The 11,689-nt window shown below is 46.1% G+C and overlaps 1 protein-coding gene across 1 annotated transcript in view; it reads left to right on the top strand.

Moving 5' to 3' along the window:
• The window catches only part of msrab (methionine sulfoxide reductase Ab), a 31,850-nt gene extending 24,624 nt beyond the window's left edge, over positions 1-7,226 (top strand). The window contains exon 6 of the mRNA XM_069661727.1: positions 7,053-7,226. Within this exon, the coding sequence (XP_069517828.1) occupies positions 7,053-7,226 (174 nt within the window). The remainder of the gene's footprint in view (positions 1-7,052) is intronic.
• The last annotated feature ends 4,463 nt before the right edge of the window (positions 7,227-11,689 follow it).

The raw sequence follows: 11,689 nt of genomic DNA on the forward strand, positions 1-11,689 counted from the left end.
CCGACGCTGCTGACACCACCGATCTGTCAGCCACTTCACTGGCACCCCGGTTTCATCTGAGGGCCACTGGGACACATATCTTCTCAAAGCAGCTGACACGCTCTGAACCAAAATGGCAGCTTCCTGTCCTGAAATGGTTGCCTTTGCCGCATTGATGCTGAGTCTCGAGAACGCGAGGAGGCTTGAAAATGGCATCTCTACAGAGGAAGGGCTCGCCGTGTGTGTCCGTTTGTGTGCGAGTGCGCGTTTTATCCTAAAAGGCCAACGCTCTATATCAGGACGAGTGGGTGCATGTTCGGCAGAGTGACACGAGAGAGTGGGTGGAGGCGATCTAAGACGATCAGAGATAAGACAGGCATCACAAAATCCAGATTCTACCCCACTGCCAGCCCGTGACTCACACACACACACACACACACACTCGCATGTGCGCACAGACACACACTCGCAGACATACATTTGGCACATACACGCCCAGCCCAATGAATAATTAACCCATACGAAGAGTCTCTTCTGCAGGGCTTTCAGTTTCTTAACTTCAGCATTGGGGGGGTGGGGGTGGGAGGGGTGAGGCAGAAAAGCTTGTTTAAGCGCGAGAGCAGCGAGGGGGGAGGAGAAGGAGGGGGGGAGAGAGGAGAAGGGGGTTCTCTATAATGAAATTTGAAATTTGCAGAACATCAAAGGCTTCTGTAGCCAAGCCGCTGTGGCAGCAGAGCAGAGAGGAGGAGTGCATCTCTTCCTCTCCCTCTGTCTCCCCCGTCTCTCTCTCTCTTTCCTTCTCTCCATCTCTCCCTCTCTGCTAAAATGTGTCTCCCCAGAGCTGGGTGAGGGGAGGGGGTGAGCGGAGGGTGAGAGAGGAGGGATGGGAAGAGTTGATTAGGAGGAGAGTGCGGGGTGGGGGGGCGGGTTAGAGATGGGTAAGGGTTGGGAGGGAAAAAAATGGAAGAACGGGGGTTCTATATATATACATGTGTGTGTGAGGGAGAGAGAGAGGGGTGTGTGTGCATGTATGAACAATAGGTTTTATCAAGCCAGCTCCAATATTGCGTGTGTACGCGCACACGCATGTGTGTAAGGCCTCGGAGGGGTGAGTGTGCCCTCTGATAAGGCATCCTAACTTAATGAGCTTGAAAAGGGGGAAGCAGGGGGGAGGGAGGGGGGGTGCACAGGGGTTCAGATGATGGTTGGGAAGGAAAAAAAGGAAAAGCGGGGGATCGTTTGGGGCTATAAGTCTTGAGGAGAAGCCCGAGGGTTGTTAAAACGGGGCGTAGCGTGTCACAGAAGCTTACGCTCTTATTTTGGAAAGTCTTCAAAAGTCAAATTTACTCGTCCGACTGTTCGTCCGTTTAAGTCTCGCATGTTTTTGCTACAACGAGAGAAGACGTCAATGGCTGAGATATAACATAGAAATTTGGTGTGTTGTTTTTAATTGCCAGGAGGTAAACGTCAAACGCTCACGAAGGTGTCGTCGATTTCAAAAGCAGCTTAAATGTACAAACGTGATCACATTTCACGAGACCGCGAGCGCGATCTTCTGCCTTTTGCCGTCTTCAGATGTCGAGCTACTTGTTGTCTGCCCTGGAAAGAGAAAAAAAACAACAAAAAAACCCAAAATAAAAACGTAGGAGCGCGCACCGCCTCGCTGCGAGACAGAAGTGTGTGCATCCTCTCCTCTCCTCTCAAAATGTAGGAGTGTTGGCTTCCTCGCTCACAAAATGTAGGAGCGCTCGCTGAAGATTAGAGCCCAGCTAAAATGGATGCCTGACCCGCGCTGAGAAACAGAGATCAACAGAGCAGGGCAGGGGGTAAAAAAAAATACCAAAAAAATCTTTATCCTCTGTGTTCAGGCGGACGCACAGAGGGAATACACATCCTTCACATCTCACACGCACACGTTTCACATGTATGGCATTTTACAGAAACCAACAGAAGCATCATTTTTACACTATAATATTTTTCCTCCACCTTACACTCTCTTCATAATCCCCCGTGCTCTCCTTCCCTGTGCGTGTCTCCGCACCGTCTCTGTCTCTTTCTCCCCCCTGTCTGTCTTCCTCCTTCGTCCTCCTTCTCCATCACTCCCCGCTCTGCCGCTCTCTCCCCGAGGTCATCGAGGGCAAGCGCGGTGCCGCGGACTAGTCGATAAGTATCATGTCAGGCTATTTCATGTGTTTTCAGCCAAAGCCGCGCTCCATGTGTAAAGCGGCACTGTACCACAGAGCAGCTCTGCTGTGTGCAGCACTCACAGTGTATTTACATTTTTAAGATGTTGGAGGGCTTTTTGTGCAGCAGCGTTACAGGCTGCTTTTACATGTTTGCAAATGACATCCAGAGTTTATATCAATTATTTTCCCTTTATATTTTATCACCCTTTATATTCTTAATGACAGTAGGGCAAAGTATTGCTGCATTTAAGGTAATTAAGTAAATTAAAGTACTCAGTTTGAGGTATTTGTTCTTCAGTCATTTATTTTATTCTTTCTTTGATATTTCACAATGATTTTTTTAATTTACTACATTTTTTGGCAAATTTAGAGACTAAACATATCAGCTTATAAAAAAATGCTAATTAAATATGCAGCATTATGTGCAGAAATATCGGTAATAAAAAACCCTAAAGTCTCCTAATGTATCACCTTTACAGGCGTCATTTGTCGCCTTATGAGGACTTTTATTTTGTAGTATTTTAAGAATCAAGAGTGTTTTCTTCGTCTAATTTATTCAAATTAAGAAACGTGGCAATAAATATTTTTAATCCAGTGTTTTTACATTCAATCATTACAGTTTGTCTTCAGTCGAAGTCCTCAATTCTTCCTCCATCACTGCTAAATTATTTAATGTACATTGTAAACCTTTTAAAACGCGCTGTGTCACGACTGTATTTAATTATGGTAATGCCAAAAGAGCAAATTTGAATAGGGATCAAGGCCGAGATGAAGCCATTAATAAAACAGTGAAATGGTAAATAGTGACCACACACCAGCGACAGGAGTGGACTCAGGGATGATTACATAAATCACTGAATTGAGGTCGTATCCCTCTTCAAATGTCTTCACCATGAGTCATCGGGTGTCACAAACTCTATGTCAACGTGCGTCTCTTCCCCACCACTCCGCAGCCATAGGCCCTCCTAGGAAAAAAAAACAGACAAGACAGTGGGGTAGGAAGAGAGGAGAGAGTACACTCTCCTCCTCCTCCTCTTCCTCCTTCCTCCACCTCCACCCTCTCTCGGGGTGTCACGTCCTATTTGTGTCCCGAGGCCGTCTCTCTGGCGATGGCGATGGCGAGAGGGGGCTCTCTCGCTTGGCTGGAGAGCAGGGAGGACTTGGTTGCACGAAGCGGTGGTCGGTGCTCACATGGGAGAGAGAGAGAGAGAGAGAGGGAGAGAGAGAAAGAACATGGAGGGAGATGGCGAGAGAGTCAGAGAGGTAGAGAGAGATGCACCCGTTCAGCCATGTCTTTGACAGGGGAGTCTTTCCGACAGGCGTGAAGAAAGGAAGGGCTGACTGGGCTGAGTGAGCTCAGCCCCTGACACACACACACACACACACATTCATGTTTTTGTCGCTTAAGAGGACATTGCATTGACTTGCATTCATTCCCTGGCGATTTAACCTTACATTAGCTAACGCTCTACATGCCCAACCCTGACCTTAATGAAAATCTAAACTAAACAACCCTGAAATGTAAATGTTCTGCATCAAAGGGACCCGCTTTTGTCGTAGGTGAGTCGACATAATGTGGCCGCCTGATGAGATTTCTGTCGCCACAGTTTCACACGCGCTGAACTCTAACTATAATTCCCAGTATTCATGACCCCCTGCTCCTCTCGCACGCACATACACACTAACGTTTATGTGCATACACAAACCCACATGACCACTTTCCTCTCCCATCATTTAACATCATCATCTTCAGCTCGCGGACATCTACTCTTCCTCTCTCCTCCATCTTTGGCGGTTCTACCTTCCCTCCATCCCATCCGCCGATGCTGCTGCAGTGAGAGAGAGAGCGAAGCCACATAAGGTTATACACAGTGGCGTGACGCCATGCATTCTGATTTATAGATCTAAAATGGCCGCCGTGTTGTGACTGCTGTAGAGGGCTGGATGGAGAGCGAGGGAGGCATGCGGTGGGGGGGGGGGGGGGGGGTGTATGTTTGCCCAGAATAGCAGACCTTTTCTTGGACATTGTGTTCTGCGCACATGAAGCATCCTCTGCCCTGGAGCTGCTACAGTGGTTTGGTGATGATGACTGATTAATTAGGCCATGATGTCCACAGCTCCACGCGTGTGACGGCTGGTTTACCACAGTGCTGTAGGAAGGGGGAACGGGCTCCACAGTGAGCACGTTTGGAAGGTAAATATCTCCACGCTCGTTGAGGCCGGCGTTCAGCGTTGAGGGCTGTTTGGTTTGTGGATGTTTGGTCGCTCCTGCGGGGAGATTAGAGCCCTCACATTGTAGCGGCAGCCACTGAGGACTTAGAGGTCAGCTGCTGCCTCAGCCTCTCTGTGGGGCGCAGAGCTTTGATTTACTGACTCCACTGCATCACCTACAGCACACACACACACGCACACACACACAGACAGCTTGTACCACACTGCCTCCATGTGGACACATTTATAACCCACCCTGCTGCCCTTGTCTGACATTAGTCCCTCTTGTACATTAGGGGTTCACTTTTTATAGACTTCCTCCCGAAGATGACTTAACTTGTTCTCCCCGCCAAAATAAAAGCTGCTCTTATTCAGCTCGGTTGATGCTAAAGCAGGAGATTGGTAGGCAGAATTGTGTGAGGTGTTTCTTGTCTACCACATGCACGGCTCAGTTTGAATATTGTTCTGCAAATCTCTCTTTTTGAACTTGCAAAAATTTTAATTGTGGAAACAATTAGACAAAATTAATTGCTCCCCACACCTACCTTTATTTAGATTAATTGATATTTAACACACAAATGATACAACATAACAAAAAAACAGCACAACAATGTTTCTGATTCCAGCTACTCAAATGCAAAGATCATTTGAAGATTATTGCTCACTGTTTCTTTACATTTCAAACACTTACAAAATAATCAGCTAATTAAAATTGAAATACCGAGTCATAAGAAGTTCCCATCAAACTCATAGATTTTGAATTTTAAGAACTCAAAGGTTCACAATAAAAAGTCACAGATTGGCAACAAATTAAAAGTAAACACTGAAATCAGTGGGTGAAGTTAAAAAGGGATTATTGAATAGTTTCATAAATGATGTGAATGATATGCTGGGTCTGGTCTTAATCCAGTAAAATACCAATACTGACATGTTATAGATTTGGGTAGAAGGTAGCTCAGTCTGTTGGGACTTGGCTTGGGAATCCGGTGCGGACCAAGCGTGGATCCCTTTCCTGGGCACCGTCGAGGTGTCCTTAAGCAAGGCACCGAATCATCCAACTGCTCGGGGCACGTGTCCATGTGCAGCCCCCTCACTCTGACATCTCTCCATTAATGCATGTCCATAGAGTCCTGTTTGTGCGTGTGTGTATTTCGGGCCTTTGTGTGTAGCAGGTTTGTAAAAACAGTAAAAACACAAACAAATCACCATTATCAAAATACTAAATGAGGGTTTAACTGAGTAGGAACTTCGAGTAAAGGCGTTCATCACTCTTGTATAGTTCTTGGAGAATCTATGCTGAGGCGCCTCGAAGCTGCTCTGGAAGTTTAATGTAATTCACTTCCGTATTTCAAGAAATGTGTTGACTCCATCTGTAATTTGTCAATCCCACAATAATTCATACATTTTTTTGGCCACTTGGGGGCAACAGAACAACTTGTACACACAACACTGACTTATTATTGTTCTATAAAGTTGCAAAGCTAGCACCTAGCTAGCAAAGCAGCTAACCGAGCAAACACAGAACATTCAGATTAATTATCAAGCTAAGGTTGTCTGTCTGACGCCTGGTACCAGGCAGGTAGCATGTTGCTAGTTTATGAGAACTGACACCTTTTACATTACACATAATTTGTAGCTCTGAAGTCCTTCCTTGAACATGGGCCGGCTCTGCATTTCCTGCTACAAAATCCATCATATCACCGAATTCAAGCGGACCACAGCCTCCAAAGAGGGAGCTATCCACAACCTTTAACAGACAATTCAACTGCTTCAGCATGTTAAGAACAATTACGTTCCCCGTCCTGAAATTCTCCAACAATATCCATGACAGTATCACACAGAGATACGGACCGTACACAGAAGCTGATAAGAACAGGTTGAGCCAGGACTGCTACTTTCAGCTTCAGTGTTTGCTGAACTCTGCCAATTGACGCCCCCATAAGGCAAAGCTCCTCAGTGCTGCACTCTGCTCTGAGGTGCAGTGCACTACATGCAAGCTACTTGTTGCCCACAGCCGGTCCCAGTGCACCACGAACTTGTTGTTTTGTCAGCTCTCAGGAGCACTGATCTAGAGAGGACTGAGTGCTTGTATTATTAGATAGAGAAAACCACTCAGAACAGCAGCTTTTTGATATATTTGTCAAAGGTGTTTAGTGCGTGCGTGCGTGTGTGTGTCGGCGTGAACGAGTGCGCTCTTTTTCTAGTGTCTTTGAAGCCTTTTCTCAAGGTGTTTTAAAAGTGTAAGTATGAAAGTGTCTTAAGGAGTTCTCAAAGAGAGCGGATACCCTTTGATGCTTTGTCCCACAGAGAGAGCCACAGAGGCAAGCTGCACTACAAAAAGGAAAAGATGCTCCTTTCTTCTGTCACTCAGTCGCCCTGCTTCCTCGTCGACGAGCTGAAACTCTTTACTGTATTAGCGAGAGGTATCCAAAGTTCACATCCAATACACTGCAGAATAAAACAACCATTTAAGAGGTGTGTTCGCTTTGAGAAAGTTACAGAGGAAAGAGAAGGAAGTGCTGAATGTATGTCATGACTGAGCTGATGGGAGCTGAAGCTGAACAGACGGCGATTCTGCGTTAAGACGTTTATTCCGGCCTGCATTAACTTGTACAGATCTTTAGTGTCGGATAACTGTGCGTTAAACTCTGGAGTCTGTTTGTGTTTTGTCCACAGGAGCTGAATAAAAAAGGTTACGGCCCCATCACGACAGACATCCTGGAGGGGCAGGAGTTTTACTACGCTGAGGACTACCACCAGCAGTACCTGAAGAAGGTACCTAAAGGCTACTGCGGCCTCAAAGGCACCGGCGTCTCTTGTCCCATCATGGCCGACGAGGACGAGCCTTAAAGGAGGTGTGGTGAGAGGAAAGGAGGCAAATTTATACGGCAGTGATTCAGGTCTTTAATCTTTATTTTCTAATGATACTTGAAGCACTGGTTAAATATATGTCAGTATATTTCCAGTACATGCATCAGCATTTCAGGGTTTTTAATTGAGTGGGTGCGCACAGGTGTATACATTACTAAAAGGGAATCTACACAGGCAACGTATTTGAAGCGTATTTTTGACACATATGAACCAGGACAGAACCGCTCCAATGTTATTCAATGCTGCAATCTCCACTAACCACGTATGCTGCGCGGGAGGCGGGCGTAATATACGAGTCATTTTCTGCTACTCGATTTACGCGTCATGTCTATTTTTCCTCGCTGCTGCGCGTCAGTCATGCGTAAAAGGCCATGACTGCTTTGTAAATATATGCCCACAACCAAGGAAGCCATGTTAAACAATGTGATCTCTTCATTTTGGCCAACTTCGATTTCAGTTTCCTCTTGAAGTTATTGATTGGGTTAGAAGAGCAGGCAAGATGAATTTATACGAGCATTAAAATGTACATTAAAACAGAATTTATGCACAATTAAGAAATAAGTCGACAAGTCTTCTTCTAAATGGACTGTACTTATATAGCGCTTTTCTAGTCTTTGCGACCACTCAAAGCTGCTTTTACACTACATATCACATTCACCCATTCACACACTGATGGCAGAGGCTGCTACGTAAAGTGCCCAACTGTCAATCAGATATCACATTCATACCCGTTGGCTATGCCACCAGGAGCAATTTGGGGTTCAGTGTCTTGCCCAAGGACACGTAGTCTGAGGGAGCTGGGCATCGAACCTCCGACCTTCCGATTGAAAGACGACCGACTCTACCACTGAGCCACAGCCGTCTGTTTCCAGTAGACTGCACACTTTTTGGCGTCACTTCTCCCCCCTTTTTATGGCGAGGAATCGCAACTACAATTGGCTAACTTTGAGACTCATCTTTGCGGTGGTCGCAGCAGGTGCAGATCGCAAAATAGATGCTGCTTACGTGTTGCGCACGTTCGTCTGACGCTTACGTGTCGGTGTAGATTCCCAGGAAGCATTAACGAATCAAGAGAATATGATTTATGCACTGAAAATCTCTCTCTGGTAGACAAACACTGTCGTTCACTGTGATGTAAAACCAAAACATTTTTTACATTTTAAAGACAACTGGAAGCAAATTGACTTGAAACACATGGAAACAGTTGATCTAAATGAAAAGTCATAGCAGTGCAGCTGTACTGGCTGTTGGGCTGCAGGAACACGTAGCGTCCAGAAGGGGGCGATGTTTCTCAAAAACCACAGTAGAGCTCCAGCTGAATCCTTGTATTGCATCCTCTGTAGTGTAGAGTGTAAAATTAGAGTCTAGGAAGCATATGAAAACTTTTTTAACATAATTGGTTTACAACGCTTTAAAGGTTTTACATCCAAGCAGCATTTTAACGTCCATTTTAGCGCCAGAATACATTTAAGAGATGCAGATTATTCAGTGTGTTTAGCAGGTTAAAGGCAATCACAATATACCAGCTTAATTCTAATCAATCTTGTTTTTAATTCTACTCTTCATACATGATATAACTGAATGTACTCAATCAGGACACGGCCTTCGTTTTGTACTTCTTAATACCTCACTTTAAAAAATATTAAAACACGTCTTCCTAAACCTTTCTGTCGCCTGCATCCGTTCTTGTGTTTGGTGTGTTCATTCATGCGTCTGCTCGTGCACCTCCATATTTGAAAGACAGATACCCCTTCTGACAAAAGGGGACACACCATACCTCTGTGGGCGAATGACTCACGCTGACACACACTCAGACCAGTCATGTATTACAGAATGACACACTCGAGGCACTCATGTATGCAATATGATACACACTTTCCCTCACTCCCGTGTAGCCCTTAATTAGCATATTATAATATCATATTACTACATTTAAAAGCGATCACAAAATACACATTGTGTTCAGTGTTTGTTATTATGTGACACTTTAACCTGAAAGTGTATTTAAAAATCACTCTCATCGCTGCGTTCCAAAATACAGAGATGATATCTAGAAAAAGCTTTTTGGTCGACCGCAGCCGAGTGATTCACCCCGCTCTCGTTTTTCCCCCTCCCTCTCTGCTATCTCTCTCTCTCTGTCTGTGTGTGTGTGTCACATCCTGACACCTGTGTGTAGGTGTGGACCAGGGCACAGGTGCAGGTGCAACCTCTCAGGGCCTATTTTAGTATTGGGGCAGATATTTTTTGCATGTGTCTGCATGCAGCAGCCATGTGTGCGTGCGCTTGTGTGTGTGTGTGTGTGAAGCTGTGGCTTGCTTGATCGAACCACGCTGAGTGGTATGCGGTTGGGCCAGCTAGCTGTTTTCCAGCGCCTGCCTGTATTTTTGCATGCTGTTGTGTTTTGTGAAATGTGCGAGAGGAGATAACCTTTTAATGAAGCGATCTCCATCGTCTCGGCTTTGAAGACAGGATGGCATGAGGGCTTTGATCGCATCATGAAATCAGGCATTCTACCATCTGCGATCATGTCTGACTTCAGTGAACCGACACATGTTTCCGTTCACCACAGAGAAGGCCTTATCACAAACTGACATGAGTGTAATATGTAGAAAGAGATGAGCGTTTGCAGCGGAAGATGACCACTTTTACACACACATTTAAAAGTAGCTATGTGTATTCCTTTGTAATAGACTAAAATGGGGCATGGAAATGCATGGTACTCTCATATACGCATCCATACACAAACACAGTGAGGCAGGGCAGGACAGGAACCAGGCTGTGTGTGCCCTTCAGACAGAGCCTATTGTCTGCAGATGGGCCTTTAATGGCCCCACAGCTGGCCACAAAGAGCATACCGCTCCAGCTCGCTGCTATGCCTCTCTCTGGCCTTTACTCAGTCACCCTGAAGAGAGGAGGACGCTCACCGCAACACCAACACCACTGTGCGCATGCATCTGATATCTCACTCTAACGTGCTCTTCACAGCAGGTTTATTTTCTTGTCAAATTCCATTTAAATATAAGCGAATTTGAAGGAAAGAATAGATTTGCGAGTGGGTTGAAAGGCAAACAGCGAGGTACTGGTTGTTTATCAGAAGTACTCTGCACCCTTACCCACACACGCACATATAAACACACGTCCCAACCACCGCCTCTACCTCCGTCCTGTACCGCCGCCTAATGCGAAAGGCAGCGCCCACGCAAAAGAAACAAACACGCCAAAAGACACCTTGCAGAGACGTGCACCCACACAAATTTCTTGCACTCTGATACGCTCTCTTTTGTGTCCTCCTTTCACAGCTTTTCATTTATCTTCCCCCCCTGACAGCTTTAATAGATCTCGCCCTATGTATATATACAGCACAGTGTATGTATACATCATTGATGAGAGCATTGTTTTGTTCTTCTTTAGGCTTTGCAGTTAAATTATTTGTTTCTTTTACGCACCAGCACAGCATTGTTTAGCGAGCTACAGAAATAGAACAACAGCAGAGCGGTGTACTCTGGTGCCGTCCTACCAGCTGGAGAATTGTTGTGCCATCTTGTCTTGTTCCTCACATAATTACTTTTCTAGATTGTAGAGGTAGCAGGCACACAATTGTTGCTCGCTATGCATGTGGGTGTGCGTATCTTCTGATAGCAGATGCAAACAAAGCAACCTTTTCTATATGGCCCCGTGCATTTCTCTCGTGATGCTATGTGACTTGTTTGCAGGGTTTTTGCAGATGCCAGATGTGTTTGCATCCCCTCCCCTGCTCTCCCTTCCCCTCCCTCTGGTTCCTGCATGGGCGCAGGGTCTCAATCAGAGCATCAGGGCTCCAGGAACCGGAGCACAGCAGTCTCTCTGTGCTGCCCAGAGAAGTGCAGCCTTGTCTGGGTCGGTGCATCTGCAGCCTGGGGGCGAGCCGAGGGAAGAGGGTGAACCCTGGTGCCCCTGCATGCTGGTTTCACTCGAGGTCTCTCTCCGTCGGCGCAGCCTGACCCCTGAACTCTTTCGAGAGAGGCAAGCTTTTTCTAAATCTGCACGGAATCTCTTCTGCACAGGTTGATGCACATTAGGTGAAAAACTGTATCATCAAACAGGTTAGTTTGGTTCAGCGATACACGCAGCGATACACGCATAATGAAACAACAAAAGGCACGTTCACACATGCAAAAACGTATGCAGGCTTGTAACATGAGAAAATGTTACAAGCCTGTTCCTCCTCTCCTCCGGGAGTAGCAATGGGTTAAGGGTGGAGGTGGGGGTGGAGGGCAGCACGTGCTGCAAGGCCCGGTTGGCTTGCTAACTGGCCCACTGGCTTTCTGGCTGATGGCCCACACTGTGACACTCTCTCTGCACCTGGGAGCCTGTGTGTTGTCAGCCATGCTAGCTAGCTCGAGCTACCGCCACATGACACACAGGAAACACAGAAATAACTGCTGAGTGTCTTCAGCACAGTA

Source organism: Semicossyphus pulcher, unplaced genomic scaffold, assembly GCF_022749685.1.
Source record: "Semicossyphus pulcher isolate SPU_LCO1_2020_fin unplaced genomic scaffold, fSemPul1.0.p SCAF_14, whole genome shotgun sequence".
In the NCBI taxonomy this organism is placed as follows: Eukaryota; Metazoa; Chordata; class Actinopteri; order Labriformes; family Labridae; genus Semicossyphus; species Semicossyphus pulcher.